At 44.5% G+C, this 20,443-nt stretch overlaps 2 protein-coding genes across 4 annotated transcripts in view; one reads left to right on the forward strand and one right to left on the reverse strand.

Moving 5' to 3' along the window:
* Positions 1-5,306, forward strand: part of LOC106806801 (trithorax group protein osa-like) — a gene marked incomplete in the record, with an annotated part of 17,066 nt that extends 11,760 nt beyond the window's left edge. Inside the window, 8 exon segments of the mRNA XM_014808881.1 lie at positions 570-778; positions 1,316-1,463; positions 1,621-1,725; positions 2,419-2,506; positions 2,748-2,865; positions 3,223-3,307; positions 3,674-3,739; positions 4,027-5,306. Coding sequence (XP_014664367.1) covers positions 570-778; positions 1,316-1,463; positions 1,621-1,725; positions 2,419-2,506; positions 2,748-2,865; positions 3,223-3,307; positions 3,674-3,739; positions 4,027-5,306 — 2,099 coding nt within the window.
* Positions 5,307-6,244: 938 nt separating this feature from the next.
* Positions 6,245-12,758, reverse strand: LOC106806825 (meiotic recombination protein SPO11-like). 3 transcript variants are annotated; one of them, XM_014808944.1, is made up of 12 exons: positions 12,188-12,758; positions 11,817-11,930; positions 11,124-11,242; positions 10,695-10,761; positions 10,407-10,515; positions 10,097-10,183; positions 9,749-9,785; positions 9,451-9,560; positions 8,927-9,064; positions 8,387-8,463; positions 7,969-8,080; positions 6,245-6,773 (listed from the first exon to the last, which is right to left on the reverse strand). In XM_014808944.1, the coding sequence occupies exons 1-12, from the start codon at positions 12,337-12,339 to the stop codon at positions 6,654-6,656; spliced, it is 1,242 nt and encodes a 413-aa protein (XP_014664430.1). In that variant the 5' UTR covers positions 12,340-12,758; the 3' UTR covers positions 6,245-6,653. The 3 variants fall into 3 exon arrangements, with proteins under 3 accessions (XP_014664430.1, XP_014664431.1, XP_014664432.1); XM_014808945.1 differs by having other exon boundaries at positions 12,159-12,758; XM_014808946.1 differs by lacking the exon at positions 6,245-6,773 and having other exon boundaries at positions 7,990-8,080; positions 8,383-8,463.
* Between the last annotated feature and the right edge of the window lie 7,685 nt (positions 12,759-20,443).

A 20,443-nucleotide genomic window follows, 5' to 3' on the forward strand; every position in this document is an offset into this window, starting at 1 on the left:
CTCTCTCTCTCTCTCTCTCTCTCTCTCTCTCTCTCTCTCTCTCTCTCTCTCTCCCCCCGCATCTTCTCTTTCTTGCGCGCTCTCTCCCTTCCTCTCTCTTTCCCCGTTTGTCTGGGCCTACATCCTACTCAGTCCACATTTTCTATGAATATATATATGTGTGTGTGAGGGCAGGTGGGACGGTCAGTGCACTGGTGACAGCTGGCTGAATGCAATATTACGACAAAATGAACTTGCAATGACAACGTTTACTTTGCTCTCACATGCAAACGTATACCAACAAGACCAACATACCAACAACATACGACCTTACACGTGCAAATAACAATGCACCAAGGTCCAACCATACGCATACAAAATTAAAATAGACAACAATAGCAAACAAACACCAATATATACTAATAAAATCAACATACCAACAACACATAACCATACATATACAAATAAAAATTACAACGGCAAACAATTCCAAACAGCAAACAAACATAAACAAAAACAAAAAACACAAACAAACGTAAAAACAATAACCCCTGCTCTCTATCTCTCTCTCTCGCTCTCTCTGACCACAGCTAGGAGTATTGACAGGACGTGCGCACACACGACCCTCTCACGCAAGCTGAACTATGTTCAGAGTGCCGGCTACCCCATCAGATACAGACCCAACTCTGACTGCAAGTGGGTGGTGAGGAACGCGCAGGAAGAGCGCATGCGCGTGACCCTGTATGACCTTCATCTGGAGACCAAGGACACGTCCAACCAGTGCCAGGACTATGTCAAGGTAGGCACGGGCGAGCAGCAAGGAGGACGAGAGGGGTAGGAGCATATAGCTAACTCATTCTGCCCGGGGAGGCGGGAAGGGGTGTAAACATACGTGAGGTCTGTGTTCTGGAGGGATCGAGTGGGGAATGCAATGATACACATTTCCCAGGTTGTGTTCTGGGCAGTTGATCGTAGACAGTTCGCCACTGACCATCTACGTTGGTCCAGGGGGGGGGGGAGGGTGATTGCCCACCTTGCCCACCTGGTAGCTTCGTTCCTGATTAATGTACCCAGTCATTAACATAATCATCACATCAAGAACGTCTGAAGGGCAATCAAGTTGCCATAATTAAATATATTGCTAATGAACCAGCCTGCTAGTGATGTAACCTCGCAATGACCATCGCAAATTAATTACCAATATCAAGGATAAACACGTGCACGGGGTTTTTGTCAACGCGTACTCCAGCACTTTCTATCTGTAGCGTGTGCCGCCACTACTACCGGTCACGAATTAGTGATGTAAGTTTTTCTTTTCAATTTTTTTCATTCGCAGATTGAGAAAAAGGACAGCCGTGACCAGGTGATGCTGTGTGGAGCGCACAAGCACTTCATCGTCGAGACTAAAGCCAAAGACGTGGAGATCGCCTTCCACTCTGACAGAGAGGGGACGTACGGCCGCGGTTTCTTCCTAGGAGTGGAGGGTACGAATCTCCCCCTCTCTCTCACACACACATCCGCGTGCATTTGACCGCTAACAAGATACGCTAACGTGACCCAACGCAAGAGTAGGCGGTAAATTCACCTACTAATGTTTAACGTTAATGATTGTATGTAGGTGTTAATTTGCTGCTATTTCAGTTGGCGTGCGAGAGTCTGTGATTCCGCTGTGGCTGCGGAATGGAGACGGAGGCTGGGTGACGTGGAACGGGGCCACAGACGATCACAGGACAGCAGGACTAGGAGGTAGGTGTGCAGATTCGTCACGACAAAATATAAGCGAATACCCGTGCACGCACACGCACACACGTACATGCACGCACGCACACACACGCTTGCAAGCATGCACGCACACATGCACACACGCACACACATGCACGCACGCACACGTACACACATGCACGCACGCACACACACGCTTGTAAGCAAGCACGCACGCAAGCAGGCACGCACGCACGCACGTAAAGCACACTTAATCATTTTCGTTGCTCGCACAGGCAATTTTCGTGGTGTGCGGGGGCCGGCAACGACCACTCACCACGGAAATTTAGTGGTGACCACGAGTTGCCGAGAATGAAACCGGTTTGATTTCTCACCACGAAAATTGCTCGTGGTGGCAACTTGTGGTGAAGTGTGCTGTGACGCGGCAACGGCCACAAAAATTGCCGACCACGAAAATTGCCTGTACGAGCAACGAAAATGGTGAAGTGTGCTGTTAGCACGCACGCACGCACGCACGCACGCACACAAGCACGCACGTACACATACAATTGATTGTAGTAGACTAAGATGCAGTTTATATGTGCATGTGTGTTCGTGCGCATACGAGCGTGCATGCATGTATAAATATTGCATGCCGTTTGATTGCAGTGTATGTTGCAGACGGGTTGATTGCAGTGCATGTTGCAGACGGGTTGATTGCAGTGTGTAATATTTCAGGCCATCTGATTGCGGTCATCATTCTGGTACCTCTCTTCATCATACTGCTATGTATCTGCTGCATATGTCTACTCTGCTGCTACAAAAAGTAGGTTGGCATCAACAAACCCATGTATACCTATCACACTTACACACGTGTGTTTGTTTGTGTATGTGCGTGTGTGTGTGTGTGTGTGTGTGTGTGCGCGTGCGCGCATGCGTGTGTATGTGAGTATACGCGCGTGCGTGCGAGCGATAGTCAAATTTGTACGTGAACCAAATGACCCATTTCTTTAGGGATTGATAATAACACACTTATGACATGTATATATATACAAACCGTTATATAGGCGGAGGGAACGCAAGAAGAAGTCACCGCAGGAGAAGGATAATGAGAAGGAAGACGATGACACTGGCGAGAAGAAACTTCCCACCAGCCAAGATGAGTTCTCACCGAGAGACAATGACGTAAGCATCGATTTCTCGTCCAGTTACTCGCTACCGATGCTGTTAGTTTCTACCAGTAGTTCTTTCTAGACGTAACGGTAGCTGCATCTTTGAATTTATATTGACATACGGTATTATAAAACATCGTTGTCATCAACATTATCAGCATCATTATCACAACCTTCCTTGTCATCAACATTATCAGCATCATTATCACAACCGTCATTGTCATCACCATTATCAGCATCATCGTCACCACCGTCCCTGCCATCACTATTATCAACATCATCATCAACACCATCGTTGTCATCATCATCAACACCATCGTTGACATCATCTCTACATCATAACCGTTATCAACAGTAGCATTACTTGCAGGGAGACGAGCCTCGTGGTCCTGACCATGGCACAGACGGGGAGCCCACCATGAGGAAGAAGAAACCCAGGGGTCATCCACCTGATGGTGAGTGTAAGCTGTAATGGCTCCTGCATCATCGACTGGTGTGTTAAACACATGGTTCTACAGCTGATGTCACCCATATATCGTATACACGATCGCAGAACGTCAAACTGCGCACACGAACGTGCGTGGTATATGAAATGAAAAAAAGCGCTGGGAAATAAACTAACGAATGTTTACCAATGAATACCAGTCTACCAGATGGTTTCATAATAACGCAGAAAGTTGGGGGTTTCGAACTGCAAGTATGCAAGAACTGCACATGCGTACGGTATATATATATATATATATATATATGCATAAGTATGTAACTATGAGTGTAACTTGTTAGTCTAAGTAAGCCAGCTTCTGACTGTACTGTTGCGGTAGGTGAGGAGCCAGGGAGAGGAAGGAGAAGCGCGCCATCAGCACCCCCTGACGACCAGTATCCCCAAGGTGGGTCACGCGCACGCACGCACGCACGCATGTGCACGCACGCACGCACGCACGCACGCACGCATGTGCACGCACGCACGCACACACAGACAGATGACTACACTAGATTAGATGGAATCAGATTAGAATAACATTCCATCAGAAGTGAATGATAACAGATCTATTATCATTCACTCCTGATTACATGGTTAGGTATAAATAATAACAAGTAGACGAATGTCATCGAATGATAACTGGCGTTACCTATGGTGGATGCATCAGTGAAGCCAACCTTGCTTGCTCTGTAGATCCCCATCGCGTGTCGGAATCGCCGCGGGGCCAGCGTCCGCCCGTGATGAGACCCGGATTCCGTCTTCCTCCCGGATACCCGCACGACCCTGATCCCCGGGGACGACCTCTCGACCCCGATGACAGACCGCAGGAGCAGACGCCTCGCGGTGACCTTCCCCGCCGCCGTCCTCCGCACGACGACGACGGCGAACCCACGTCGCCCGACCAGGAGGCGCCACCGGCGTACGACCTCGCGACCCCGCCTGCCGGCTACCCCGGGGGTCCCGTGTTCCCGGGGAGAGGCCCCGACCACGCCCCCGTCAAGTCCCCGCGAGAGAGACTCCCAGAGTACGACCTGGGTACCCCGCCCGCCGGCTACCCCGGGGGTCCTACCTACCCCGGGGGTCCCTGGCAACCAGAGAGGGACGCGCCGCAGGGTCAGGCACCCGTGAAGTCTCCTCGGGAGCGGCTGCCTGAGTACGATCTCGCGACCCCGCCCGCGGGATACCCCGGGGGTCCCGGCTATCCCGGCGGTGACCCCCCGCGAGGTCACGACCCCATCCGCTCCCCGCGCGAGAACGTGCCGGCGTACGACCTCGCGACCCCGCCCGCGGGATACCCCGGGGGTCCCGGCTACCTGGAGCCTCCGTCGCAGTTCCCGTGGCCGGCAGGGGAGCCGGGGACGCACCGGGAACCCCTGAAGGAGGAGCCACGCGATCCGAAAAGGTACCCGGACAGTCCGGACCCGTTTGCGGACGAACGCGGGCCGCCGCACCGCGCTCCGCACCACCGCCGCTCGCCGCGCACCCCGACCCCGCCCGTCTCGCCCAAGATGCGGTACCGCGCGCGGCCCCCGCCCGGCGGCCCCTTCTACGACAACCCGCTCTTCCCGGGGGAGTCGCTGCCAGACGAGATCCCGCCGCGCTTCCTGAGCGGGCCGCCGCAGACGAGTCGCTCGGAGCCGGACCTCCTGGACGACGACAGCGGACCGAACATCTGGAGCTGCGGGAGCCAGTGCTTCTCCTTCCCGGACAACCTCGATGACGCGGGACGCGGCGACGACGACGACGGTCACTTCACGCCGGGAGGTCACTCCCACGGTAGACCGAGCGGTCACTCGCACGGTAGACCTAGCGGTCATTCCCATGGCCGCCCTAGTGGTCACTCGCACGCCAGGCCGGGCCACACCCGGTCGCTGCCACGGGAGAGCACGGAGCTGAGCCACCGAGGCGTGGACCCGATCCCGTCATTCAGCGGCGGCCCCGCGCGGCAAGGCAGGAAGGACACGGAGGTGTGAGTGAGCCGCTCGTTAGATGCCACGCCTAACGATGTAAACAGCGAGAAAGCTGGTAGAAGTGATTCTGACGATGTAAACCGTGTGATAACTGTTGCCGGTGAAGCTGATGATGTAGACGACGCGCTAGGGCCCCCGTCGTCAAAAACAAAATTCGTCTTAACGTTAATCCTAACATCAACTTTTTCTCTCCGACTGCTCACAGGTACATGGTAAAGTCGCGAGTTTCTCATAAGCAGTGTAAAATGGTCCGGTTTATGAGAAGAAGTTAATGGTAAGGCTAATGTTAGGACTCGTTTATTTGCTGACAACGAACCACCTGGTGGTGGTGCAGGCAACATACGCCACCGACGTAAATAAGATACCTCGGCCGCCGACGCACACGCCGTGGTTACCTAATACAGGGGATGCTGCTGGTACATCAGAGAGCTGGCTGGTTTCACCTACGTGTTTACATCAATACGCGCTGTTATGATGTTTAGCCACCGATGATCGGATGGAGATGTTTAAGCTCTTCGTTCTGCGATGTAAATGGATGGAGATACATAATATATGCATTAACCTACTAATAGTATCTGAAATCGGCGTGCCTCATCGTAGCTATATTCTAGCAAATCTATATTTTGATACGATATTTTTTCACACTCACTGTGGGTAGTAAGGCTGAACCGTACGTGAGAACTAGCAGAACTCATATTTTACATAATATAGTTAAAGCCGTCGCATAACATCTAACTGCCAGTCAGAAAACGTTTGGGTTGTGCAATTTTTTATACATCCATGATCTGACATGATGTAAGCTGAGCTGCCCTAGTACAATCATTTGTTATAGTGAGATATGTGTTCTTCAACATGTGTTATTAGATGTGGAAACATTTAGCAGTGAATTCTCTGTAATAAAGATTAACGCCAACAGAATAAAATGCTATGAAGTATACAGGTAAAAAAGTAAATGGTTATATTAACATACGTAGTGAATGAACATCTATGCCAGTTTCTAACCGAACACTAGATGAAAAATATATACGTATATATACATATTTGTATTTTAAATCATGCTTGTTGTGTTTCATTAGAGTTGTTTTTTGAGACATTTTCTAAGAAACAAAAAAGCGTCATATAAGCCACAAAATGAAGTAGTTTCTAACAGTTAATATTTATACTCACACTACACAGTATAAGCACTTTAGTATAAATAGTATAAATAGAGAAACAGTGCAAACAGTTGAACAATATGTAGAGATTCACATGTTACATTCAACCAGAACACTGTCAGTGACACAATCTATGTTAGTCTAATAAGTTTGACTCACAAACTGATGCCTGAAGGTCAGACAGTCCACAGGTCACTCATATCCAGCCGCCATAGCGAATCTTGTTCGGCAAGTATACATCTGTTAGGAAGCTGGCACTTATAGCTGTTAGAGCCTGTATCTCTGCCTTCTTGCCTGAAGCCACCATCATCTTTAGCTGTAACATACAATACTGTATATGTTATAGCCACCATCATTTGTAGCTGTAACATAAAATTATATATATATAATCAAGAGCTAATAATACCTAGAGTGTACAACGGAAAAACGGGAAAATAGTGCTATTTCACGACAACATTATTCTACTTTGCTTGCGAGTCTATAATAATTTCATAGTATTGCATTAAGCAGAATTCTTTGCTCTCTAAAACAAGACCAACCGCTTGTCAATACGATACTCCTAGGTGGAGATATCGGCTCCTAAACCTCCCCTCCCACATGCCAAACGCCGCCTCGAATCCACTTCTGTCCCCATCCTTCACGCGTCTAAGCATTTCGGCTATCGGTTTCCGTCACCGCTTGGAGCGCTGATAATTGATGTCACATGCCCAAATTTGGTACTCTTACTAGCTGCGTTGTAGAGACTTAATTAAAAAAACATTGCCGGCTCCATCATGACGGGCATTAGCCGTGCTAGGAAAGATAATGGGAGATAAGGGCATAGGCGATGCCCCCGAAAGTCACCTCCACCCTGCACCTGCACCCGAAAATCATTCATAAAATTATGGCGGAAAAACCGAACTTTCACGAAGCAACGCTTAGCCGCGTGAAGGATGGGGACAGAAGTGGATTCGAGGCGGCGTTTGGCATGTGGGAGGGGAGGTTTAGGAGCCGATATCTCCGCCTAGGAGTATCGTATTGACAAGCGGTTGGTCTTGTTTTAGAGAGCAAAGAATTCTGCTTAATGCAATACCATAAAATTATTCTAGACTCGCAGGCAAAGTAGAATAATCATGTCGTGAAATAGCACTATTTTCCCGTTTTTCCGTTGTACACTCTAGGTATTATTAGCTCTTGATATAATATAATACAATGTAAGCCAGTATATATAAGCCACCACCAATAACAATCGGCATATGCAATAATATACTGAATATACTGAAGCCATCATTACGTATCACACAGTAGCTGTATGTATATAACATCCAATATACTATTGATAGCAGGATCATGATCATTAGCTGCTATGACACATACAATATAAGTTGCGCTACCAGGATCTGTTGCTATAATGTCTATACTACTACTGAAGCCACAATCCTACACTGGGAAACCACTAGGTCACTAAAAATTTTATGTGGTGACAGGTAGAGGCTAGAATGGAATACTCAGTTGTTCCCATTCCCACATGCCTGGTGTATCCAGTCCGGCTGGGTAGAGAAGTAGGGTCTACTCATAAGATCCCTTGCCTTGTCCAGATCTGTTTTGGACAGCGGCATCAGGCTGGTCTCCGGAATCTGAAGTCTGTTTTAAATGTATTGTAAAGGCAATAACTTACCTACCTGGTTAATGCTTCCATTAATAACCATCTGGTTAACTTACCTGGTTAACAATTAACCAATACAGTTGTAGGGAATGCATAAACCAAACACACTACCTTATTCTACACAACATATTCAACCTTAGGGTACAAATTTGAAGTCGGGTAGACAAATACGAACATTTTTATGCTAGGCTGCTTACAATTTACAACGTGACATTAGTTTTTTTATTGTCACACGGCGAGCGTAGGGTACGTGAGACTGCTATGCTAAGGTTTTACTCACTCACTTGTGAATGTCACTAGGTAGCACACCGAGCCAGCGCAGTGAGGTCAGGGTGAGGTCACGCGCTGCAAACGACATCGACTGAAAACCAAGCAGAGACCCTTACGTACGATCACACGTGAGCGGATGCAACCAAAACAATCTACGACCGCAATATACGACCGCAATAGAAAACAGATAAATCGATGTGTGTATCGCTTATTCTCACTGCCCCTCTCCTTGCATCTTTCTATCTGTCTGTGCCCTGCCTGTATGTCTACATGTTTGTCTCTGCAGTCATTCCAATTTACATGTTTCCTTTCTTAAAGTTCACCCTGCTATGATTATTAAGATAAACCCTACAGCATCGTAAAACTGCAGCCATCAGGATTAAAAAATCTCACATTAGCGAATTGTATGGCTTCCGGCATCACTGTCAGTGCTCACTCACCTTGTAGCCGCTCACTCACCTTGGAGCCGCTCACTCACCTTGGAGCCGCTCACTCACCTTGGAGCCGCTCACTCACCTTGGAGCCGCTCACTCACCTTGGAGCCGCTCACTCACCTTGGAGCCGTACTTGTAGACGCACATAATCTCGACTCCGTGAGGGTCGGCGTCGACGAGCGCGAGCGTGGGAAGCTGCAGCGTGTCCGCCAGCTTCCTCACCATCAACCTGCTGTTCACGTCCGGCATCCCCTTACCCTGACGAACGATGCAAGACACACGTGTAACGCACCGTTAAATATACTGACCAGTGCAATTTAAACGAGGATAACAATTACCATACTAGGTCCATGCTCTCTCTCTCTCTCCCCTCTCTCTCTCTCTCTCTCTCTCTCTCTCTCTCTCTATATATATATATATATACATAAGCTTGTTATGACCATTCCAAGAACTAATAATATAGTAGTATTATCCTCTGAGTTTTTCTTTGCCTCGTTCCTTCTTCCTTCTCTCTCCATTTCTCCCGCATCCTTCCTTTCCTGCTTCTTTCTCTCTTTCTCTCTCTCATAATCCTCCTTCCCTCCTATTCTTTCTCTCACACTCTCACTCTCTGCACCTAGCTTTGATCCTATTTAGGGACTTACTGTTATGATAATGCATGGCCCCAGCTGTGTAAATATGTTGTCATCCAGGAGCTTTTGGAATGTAGCATCCTTTTCAACCACTAATACAAACTTAGCATGGCTGCACATGTCTATTGCTTAGAGTCAAGGTCATGCACAATCAACCCATCACAGTGCAAGTTCAGGAAAATCGTTAAGTCTGAAATATAATGGGTCAGGCAGCCACAATAGTAGATGCAATGTATATATATATTCTCATGAGGTATGTGTATATGATATTTTTGCATATTATATATATATTTTGCACCATTAAGGATACTTGTTATACCGTCCACATTGCTGGTTAAGAGGATTCCCTGAAGAGAAAAAACAATAACTTTTTAAATTTCATTGGACGTAAACAAAAAAACTGTGCAGACTGGAAAGGTTTACAAAACATTTTGATGCTTATTGAATATCAATGCCCTTTAATTATTGTTATGTTCACAGCGATACTAACCAATGCTAAAATAATATAGAAGCTTCACGATGTTTATAATTAATAAACAAATAGGAGAGAGAGAGAGAGAGAGAAAGAAAGGAGACTGAGAGAAACAAGGGGAGGCAGAGAGACAGAGTGCGTGCATGAGATAAGAACACATAAAGTGAAAGAGTGGGAGAGACGTACTGAACTTGTAGTATTGCAATCTACAAATCTTCCATCAGCCTCAGTGTACTGTAGATCTCCTGCTATGAGACCTTTAGATGTTGCAGTCTGCAAAATAAATACAGAAATCTCACTACAATATTCCGAGGTATCGTACTACCCTTACACATCTACCTTAAACTAATTATATATGATATTGTATTTATGGTAATGAGGAATAAAACCTACTACTACCACAACCATATAGAATAAACTCTCTAAGAGTAAGAAGCATGAACTTTTTTATGGCTGCTGACAAAAAATTATGATTATTGCGATTAAGTCAGCTCACAACATGCAGGGATCGCCGAGGTACGGCCAGCAGACAGGCGATGTCGTCTACAATCTCGTCCAGGTGGCGCTGCGAACCAAACAACTCAGGATTCTGGTAGTAGATGTCTCTGAAGTAGAAATCGTGTAGCGATTGAACATTGCTGCAATGTTGAGATACGTGGGTTGAATTACAAGCAACGCCTTCATGTACAATTCTGCATTACTAATGATGGATATGACGCACGCGCCCCGTCTACGCAAACTCGTCTGCGTCTTCTCCATGTGTGGCAGAGACAAACCGTTTTACCTCTTCGTGCAGAAGGTGTTTGTGTGGACCAGTCTATAGATCACGCTGAGCAGATGTACCATGAGGGCTGAAACAGCAGTATAGCCATGTACACAGATTGTAGTTACACACTTTTTCTACTGCCACATGTGAAACGCGTAGCAACAATTCACACACAAGAGGGAGATAATACAGATATATATGGAAATATGTTGAATTTAGGTAATTATATACAACTACTCGCTATTTATGCACATAATGGAAAAATTTTAAATCAGGGTTAGCTTTCAATAAATTCAAACAGTATATAACAGTTATAGTATGAATTGAAAAACATGAACATTTCATATCTGTAAACTAAAACATAAATCTGTAAACTTTCTATCCTTCAAATGCTAGTAGGGTAGGTTGCACCAAAAATTCAAGGTGATAATTTGAGACTATATTTACCATATTTCTTGATAGATGGTGCCCAACCAAACGTTACTGTCGTCATTTTTGCTTGGAAATCTTCACTACACTGCTTATTTGACGGTTGATGCAATTGAACACCATATTCCTGATCAAACCTGCCAACAGCCAAGTTATGCTGAGAGGGTCTATGTCCCCCGGGGTACTGCCGGAACGTACCCTGGTACTATCTAATATGCCGGACCGTACCTCGTCTACTCCACTAACGAGTCTAGGGAGTCGCCTACGCCTCCCCCCTAACCCAAACCCGAACCCGAACCCTAACCTTAACCCTAGCTAACCCTAATCCTAACCCTAACCATATCAAATAGTGACCAGGGTACGTTCCGGTATACCGGACCGTACCCAGGGTACGTTCCGGCAGTACCCTGGGGGACATAGACCCTATGAGCGTAATTAAGGTGACACAGTATGTGTACATGCAATTAAGATTGCACGAGTTATCACATGTAAACGTCCTTCACTGGCTAGGTTAGGCAAGTGTTTAATAAAAAGATGAAAATAGTGTCACTGGACATTCACAACGCTGTTTTATTACAAGTCACTTTCAAAAAATTCCCTTTGAACTTTGAAGTAAAAATAAATCCTTTAAGATCTACCTACAGCCTCTACATTTGAACATGTGGTTTGAACGTCTAAAATATAAATATAAGACGTTGATTAACAACTCACCTGACAGAACTCCAGGATGTACGACAGAGAAAGCTCAATTTGGGGGGTTCACCCCTAGCAATTGCATGCAGCATCTGCTTTATTTCTTTCTCTATTCTCTCAATGACAACTTGTCTAAAAGTAAAATAAAAAATAAATATGATTTTTCGAATCACCATTTTGGTTGGCGTTTTTTGTTGTGATTTTCATATGCCTAATCTCCGCACTGCAGACTATAACATGAAAATCTCTCACCTCCCTCATCATAATGAATATTCCTCATAGATCGAACTTTAATTTAAGACTCGAGGAGTGAGTGTAATGTTGAAGTTGACAGACTAGTAGTACTAGTAGTACCCGTACTAATAATGAAAATCCTCTCTTCAAATCACCTCGAAACATCTTCCTGTGGCTGTTCAACATCAAACTTTTGTCTTATTAATGTATCTTCAGACATGCGCTGAACATTCGAAACTCTCTTATTTTTAATTAAATCATGTTTCAATGTTTCAATACAGCTCCAGAAATTTGAAGACGACTGCATTTCAAGCGCACAACTCAAAACAACCTCACGAGGGATAACTACCAATTACGATAATTACTAAGTACTACAACGAGAACGTACAATTAATGAATGTTTATAAGACCACTAATAGCTTGTGTTGTAAATAGAATGGCACTGGTTTTATAATAACACATAACCAGTAAATGAGGTAAATGGGGTAATATTCACGAAGATAAGATCTGATGACACACTCGTCTGCTATCAACAGACGCTGTCACGCTGCTCACGTGTGCACGTCAACAGACGATCGAAGCGCCCCATGGTTGAATCAGAGGCAACCTTATCACCTCCTAAATGTTATCAGTTATAATTTCTGTGGGAGACGTATTAGTGCCAATAATATTGGCCGTCGTATTTAGCTATCGCCGATCACAATAAATTCAGAGTATGAGTGAGAGAGTAAAAGTTCCACATCGCTGTTGGTGTTTACCCTCCCCCCCCTGGCTCCCCTTCCCCCACCACCACACACGTTCTAGCCATATCATAGATGCACTACTGAAGGAAGCCATCCCACACGAAACTAGCATGTCACCTCACTAGCTTATGCGCGACAGCATAGATGTGAAATAAAAGTGATCGCCTTTATAATTATAGACCTATATTATTTCTAAGAACTGTATAGACGTTAGCGAACATTATACTAGTTTGATGACATTCAAAGTGTCAACTCTTCTGTATTCACTAGCATGTGTAATGCAAGACCCGTCACAATCCCCAGTATACATGGTTGATATAAATATCCACTGTCCACTCTTTGAAAAGTGGAAATGCATAGCTGGGGGTTGTAAAATACCAACTGTGTTGTGTAGTAGCATGGTGTAATGTTTGCATGTTTTCTATGGGTTTCTTGGAGTGATAGAGAACACGACTGCTTTAGATTCATGCTGTTTTATTGACTGGTTTTAACTGGTTATACAGTATGCACTAATCCTAATATAGACCGCATGGTGGCAGCACCTGACGGTGTGGTATTTAGAGTTAGGGATGGTTCACTATATTACACATGTATTCAAATTTTTTTTTTAGCAGTAGCTTGGTAGTAGTAGAGCAAGCAAGTACAACTAAGAAGTTTTTTTGTAGCATAGCGCCAATGAGTTATAACAGAATGATTTTGTATAAAAATGGGTTTTTAACATTAGTAGTTATATTAACAATGGTAAACAGAAATAAGTTTAGTAATATTTATTTTTAAAACGTCATAATTTTTGTCAATTCTCTTATACATACAAGTAAGCACGATATAATTGATCTAACATTGCCAAAGCTCAGTTGTTTCTATACAGAAAGATTTACAAGTCACCGTCTTAGCTTATTTATAGATCCATTCAACAGAACTTTAATGACACAAGATTGGTGTAAATATACATACTTGACAAAAAAGCAACTGTCCAATGGCCATGGATACAATTTCTATCAAGCTGTCAACCACTTAATCTGCCAATAATGTTGTATACTAGAATGACACGCAATTTCCGTGATTAACACCAATACCATACGCGGCTACAGAGATTATTACAATTCGTGCTTTCGTGTTGTTAATACCACAGTACAGGACTATAGTTTTCTGCAAATTTTAATCCAATGAACAGCCTGTGTTAGGTAGCAGCTTCAGCGAACGAGCCGCTCACTGCAACACTAACTGTGGGATCCGTGCCGGGGTCCCCGAGGCACTGACGACGACGGTCCCAGATGTGGTAAAGACATGATGGCGATGATGATATTGATGCTGATGATGCTGAGGGTCTCCACTTCATGTTAGCTGCGAAAATGGAAAATACTATTTAGCAAGGTCGGCAACTACTCACCAGAATTCACAACATTACTGAGGAAAGTCTGGATTTTGAATAGATGCACAGGATGTTCTTACTACTTGATAACATTATTTTAAAGCTAACTAATAATTTAGTGAAATAATAATGTTTGGAACCATCAAGTGTCCTCATCGTGTCGACGTTGGATGCACTATTCTGCTTTCTATCATGCACATGATGTACTCAGCAACTCTGTTACTTCTAATCATGAATATAAAGTAATGATGCATAAAAGAATAAAGTTCTAACCCATCTCTGCTATGAGCAATAAATGAAAGCCATGAACACACACAAAACTCACCTCACGCATGCTTCTTTGGATTGTTGACAGCAATGTAATGGTAGAGGACGACAAGGAGGAACAACGACACTCCCAGAAGATTGGAGAAGATCGCCAGCTGAACATCCGAAACCATTTTGCCAATTTACTAACCTAGAAAAATAGAGTGAAGAAAACCAATGAATAACCAGCATCTCATCTAGGGCGTGAGTAACACACTCAGTAACCGACAAGTTACTTTGTTCAAAAATTAACTCGCCTGTAAAATTTGTGTGCGATGATGACATAATTATTACAATGTCAGGCAACTGAATCAAGCAGCTGTGTGACACTAGTATGTGTATGAAGGAAGCTTGAGTATTGTAGATTAGATTTAGAATGGCAGTTATGTGGAATTATTAGGCATTAGAGAGTACATAAACATTAAAGCTTTGGTAGCAAGTACAATTCGTGTTTATTCACCATCAATTTTTATTAGGGAAACAGACCAAAGTGCCAGTGTTGTGGGTCTAAAGGCGGGCTTATGTCGGGCTTGCAAGCCGACTCGACTATATATGTATGACTGGGAACCTTTAGATCGGTATTTCCCTGCAAAAAAGAAAAAAGAAAAGAAAAGAGAAAATTCATTCCGTGTCCCCTTATAGGTTTGTGAGTGCAGCTGATCTGGCTCCCCAAAGTATCTCCAGGTACTGTTTATTAAGCTGAACTATAGTAATAAGGCTGCTGCCAACCCTAAACCCCAGGAGAGTTTTCAAGAGCTCCTCCTGCATGTCATGTGCGGTTTCTGTTGCCTCCAAACCTGTTCTACGTTTAATCATATTAAAAAAACTTTTTCTATGGTTTTCATATCCAGGACATTCTAGTAAAAAGTGCTCCAGGATCTCCAACTCTCCTCTCCCACAAATTAAACATTTATCTTCACCTCCCCAGTGTCTAGTTCGTTTATTCAATGGCAAGCACCCCACCCTGCATTGAAAGAGCAGGCTACTGCCAAGACTATTATCATAAAAGGACTCTTTACCAGGCGTCTTTTTTTCTTTATACAATCCTAGCAAACTCTTGTTTTCTATCCCTTTTTTCCAGACGGTAGTACCACTCTGTTTAATTGCTCTTTCCACTCTAACATTCCATTATTTAATACCCCCCCCCCGTTAACTCTTCGTCTAGACTCCTATCCTGCTGGAAGCAACTGGCTACAATTCACTGCGACTGCAGTGCTTAGGTCGGTCGACTGCAACGCGACTGCCTGCGGACTGGCCGCACTAGTTGCTCGGAATAGAACAGTGGCACACTGACGCAACTAGTCGCTGCTCATCGATTCCAGTTGCTCGAAATCCAGTTGCTTCCAGTCGAGTCGGCTCGCAAGCCCGACATAAGCCCGCCTTAACACTAACAACAGTAACAGTAACACGTACTACACATAGCTCTAGTACTATAGCCCGCGTTCATTAACTGCCGCAGGCTGCGCGGCAGTTAATGAACACGGGCTATAGTACGATACCAGGGCTGCCAACATTGGGTGATAGGTGAGAGTGAGATGCGAGGGGTTTCCCCCCTCCCACAGTATGGAGCTTTTGCATTTTATAACTTCAATTTGTGCAATTTGGTGCATACTAAAGTGACTTTTTTTTAGATATTGTAAAAATTTTTTTGCTGTGCGTCAGATATTTCAGCGTTTTATTCATGAAGAGATATTCATGTGTGAGATATCTCAGCATTTTTTTGCTTGCGTCAGATATTTCAGCGTTTTATTCATGAAGAGATATCATGTGTGAGATATCTCAGCATTTTTTGCTGTGCGTGAGATATTGTAAGATCAGCGTGAGAGCATGAGATTTGGTCAAAATGCAGGAGTCTCACGGTCAATGCGTGAGAGTTGGCAGCCCTGCGGTACTAGAGCTACACTACCAGGGCTCGAATTAACCGACGGCACCGACGGCAATTGCCGTCGTGCCCCTATCAATCGCCGTACTGCCCCTGAAAATCCAACCCGACCGACGGCAGTGACCTGCCTTGCCCTTTCTGTAATTGCCGTCAGTGCCTCTGGCTAGACTGGTTCGCGGCCGCACTGTTTGTCGCAGAGCGTGTACATTCTCTAGCAGAGTGTGAGGCCGGATACAGTCTACCCGCGGCAAAACAAAACGTGGTATTGCTGCCAACCCGCAGCCAGTAGACGATCGATAAATAGTGCACCTGTGTATGCCCGTGGTAGAACACGAATATTTAAATGCTACACGCCCGGACTCGGCCCACGCGCGATTTAAAGCGCGGGAAACGACGCTCGCGCAAGAATGGCCAGTGATATGTACGGTGTGTAGCTTGCTAAGTGCAGTAAATTTAGAGAAATTTTAGTAGAATTCTACGATGACACAAAGTTTCCATAACAATGGCCTTGGTGCCCTTCCAAATTGTGAGAGTTGCCTTGATGCCTTTAAAATTGCCTCGGTGCTCATCCATTTTATAGAGAAATTCAAGGCAATTTCTCACATGCCCCCAAAAATTGCCTTGCCTCTCGTCGCTTAATTCGAGGCCTGTACACTACAGTCTACACACAGTAACTAACACTAGTAGTAACAGTAACTCTAACCTAATAGTATATAGTAATACTAATACTAATACAATAGTATTACTATTAGTATTAGACTATTAGTATTACTATATTAGTAATAATATTAATAAGACGTAAGCCGGGCCCAGGATAGAGAACATGGGTCCCAATAAAACCAATGTGCCTAACCCTAAACATAACCCTAACCTATTATATTGATATAATATTATATTTATATTGATGTAAATGACAGTGGTTTTATTGGGACCCATGTTCTCTATGGAAAAGACTAATCCCCGGGCACTCTGGCAGGGCGAGCCCACAATGTAGGGGTGGTCGGGTTGGGTATGGTTAGGGTAGGGTTTAGTTTAGAGGTTAGAGTTAGGATAGGGATAGGGATTGGATAGGGATAGGGATAGGGATGTTAGGTTAGGGTTAGGGGTCAGGGTTCAACTTAGGCCTACCTTACCGACCCTACCCTACCGACCACCCTACACTGTGGGCTCGCCCTGCCAGAGTGCCCGGGGAATAGTCTTACCCGTTCTCTATCCTTGAAGTTGAAGTTGAACCCGTAAGCCGGTTAAGGCATGTTTGTAATCACGTCACCTCATTGAACACAAACATATATAAAGCGGTAATTGATAATACTACACACTGGTAGTACATAATAGATATTAACAAACATTATTGTCAGAATTATAATAACACAGCTACGAATTACACTTACAAACAAATTATTCGAATGAAGACGTGTACATTCACTACGTAGCACACTTTGCCTTGCGTGAGAGATGTCTCACAATATCTCATTACAATACAAAAGTAAAAAAACCTTGATTATCTTTAAATGTTAGTGAAGATTAATATATTTGTTTACAATTACACTTCTTACAATTACTCAATATAGCTCTCTCTTTTTTTGATTATTTTCCCTCTTTCAAAATCTGCAGCTTTTTCTCCATGTGTGAACTCGTGCGCGTCCTGGATCAAGCTTTTTACAATATTACATCTACACGATGACTAACCAACGAACCAAATAAGCCGGTAACCAACGAAGCGCGGTGAGATGCCTATCAACTATATATATATATATATATATATATATATATTACTATATATATACACGTGCGCGGTGCGTGCATTGCGGGGGTGTGCGCCGGCGCGTGTGATGCGTCTTTCTTTCTTTCTTTCTCTTTTCTTCTTCTCCTCGCGGTACGTGCGGGGTGGGCGTCATTCTGTGTGTGCTGTGGCTGGTGGTGTGTTGTGTGTGTGTGTGTGTCGTGTGTGTGTGTGTGTGGTGTGTGTGCTCGCGCACGCGCGTGTGTGTGTCTGTGCGTGTGTGTGTGTGTGTGTGTGTGTGTGTGTGTGTGTGGTGTTGCGTGTTGCGTGGTGCGTGTGCGTGTGGTTGCGAGTGCGTGCGTGCATCTTCTCTCTCTCTCCTCTCGCTTCTCCTCGCTCCCTCTCCCTCTCTTCTCGCCCCTCTCTCTCTCTCTCTCTCTTCTTTAGTCAGAGCCAGACCAGATTAATGCGGCTACCACCTGGGGTGGCAAATCCTCATATGTTTTTTTGAAAGCTATACCATAGATGAAAAAAACCCATGAGCAAGCGAGACTCACAGCTTAATCGGTAGAAATGTGCATCTGTTGTTATGGGCACTCAGTGGCTGGAGCGGCAGGCGCCTAATTATGGGGTAGGGAAATATAAAATTTGATATTTTTGCAGGAAAATGACATAACAGTGAAATGACCCTCAAAATCGTTGCGTAGTTTTGTCTCTACACTTTTAATATCTATCATATGCCTTAATCTGTTGCTGTGTGTAGGTCCAGCAGAGCGTCAAAAGCGTCATGAAATTTGACCTGGGACTTAAAATCGGACCCCCTGTCAGAGAAATGCCCTACAGAATCGTTTACTAATGAGTTCATTGTTGTCTGAGTGTGTCTATTTCTGAAGCAAAAGAGATGTAGAAGTTGATTTATAGTAAAAAAAAGTTTGCTTTATTTTTATTTAACGTTATTGAGTATGCCAACGGGAGTTTTGAAATATTCTAAAAATGCCTTTATTTTGGCCACTAAATAGGCCAAAATTTAAAAGGGAATTGCCCTTGGATTAATTGTGAAATTTGAAAGCTAAAACTTCCAAACTGGGCGGGGCGGCGACGGGGGGCGGCGGCCGTGCGCGGGGCGGGGGGGCCGCCGGGGGGCTAATAGACAATATTCCTGATACAATTGTATACCCTGGGTAAATTGAATTTCAATGAATTAGGCTCACCAAAGTCTATGTCATGCATTTACTTATCATGTCCTTTTTAGCGCAAAAAGCGGCAAAATTGTTACGTACATACATATTCAGAACAAAAATTCCAAAAATTCCCATTGTCTTGGGCCTACCTTGTATCACCATGTCAATTGTCGCAACATTAGGGTTTATAACAGTCATGTCAATGAATGTAAGTTAAAGACTTAAAAGAAAGCTAAGTAGGTTTTGATTACAGTGTACTAGGTCTATGTTAGCATTACATACATATATAATTACATTTACATTACATAGACAAGGTTGTGCCATGGCAAGCTGCCATACTCATGACCTATGTTCGACAGCGTGTTGGTTAGCTTATTCATCATCTGAATCATCATTATACTCATCGTCATCAATTGCATCGAATTCTACTTCATTGTCGTTTTCAGCTTGCTTATTTTTGATATTGTCTTGTAAAACTGCAGAAATATGTGCACTTCATGTTGTTCTGGACACAAGTGCAACTCTCGTCACTACGAGTCATAGCAACAGTTGCATGAAATCCAGCCCCATCACCAGTCTCCGGGGCAGGTGGTCATCCCCCCAATCAATGACCAAGTTCCCCATCTTTTTCTTCCACATGACGACAGGGAAGGAATCTCAGGAAATGCGTCCATGGTCTCTTCCAGAACAAGCGCTTGATATTGGCCCTCGTGCATGATTGTGAAGAGGCACAAGGTGGCAGCTGTCAGGATTCAGCCTCTCCTTTCTTTGCAGAAGATGTTGAACCTCAACTCATTGACATTCTCATCACTGTCTCGCACTGTACAGGATGGCATACAGAGACTCAATGCTTTGCAGGAAGGCGGTTGATGATATTTCCAGTATTTGCCAAAGCATTGAGTGTATTCAATCTGTCTATCATGTTCAACAACTTGAGGCTGTTGACTTTGCCTTCCGCGTACTGTACTGTATTGTGTAGCTTACTGTATTCAACCGGTTATTGCATGTAATCCCAGGAGACCGCCACATTTTTTTCCGGACCCAGTGTGGCCTTCTAACTTCTGAACATCTAACATACTGCAGTGCGCGATTTGTGTCCAGACTTCATTAAAATGGAGCATTCCAACTGTAATGGAAAATGCCATGCCAAAACCAGGACATCTGTATTCTCAGATACAATGCACTACTGCAGCAATCCAGGACT

The sequence above is a fragment of the Priapulus caudatus genome, unplaced genomic scaffold (assembly GCF_000485595.1).
Source record: "Priapulus caudatus unplaced genomic scaffold, Priapulus_caudatus-5.0.1 Scaffold180, whole genome shotgun sequence".
NCBI classification, from domain to species: domain Eukaryota; kingdom Metazoa; phylum Priapulida; class Priapulimorpha; order Priapulimorphida; family Priapulidae; genus Priapulus; species Priapulus caudatus.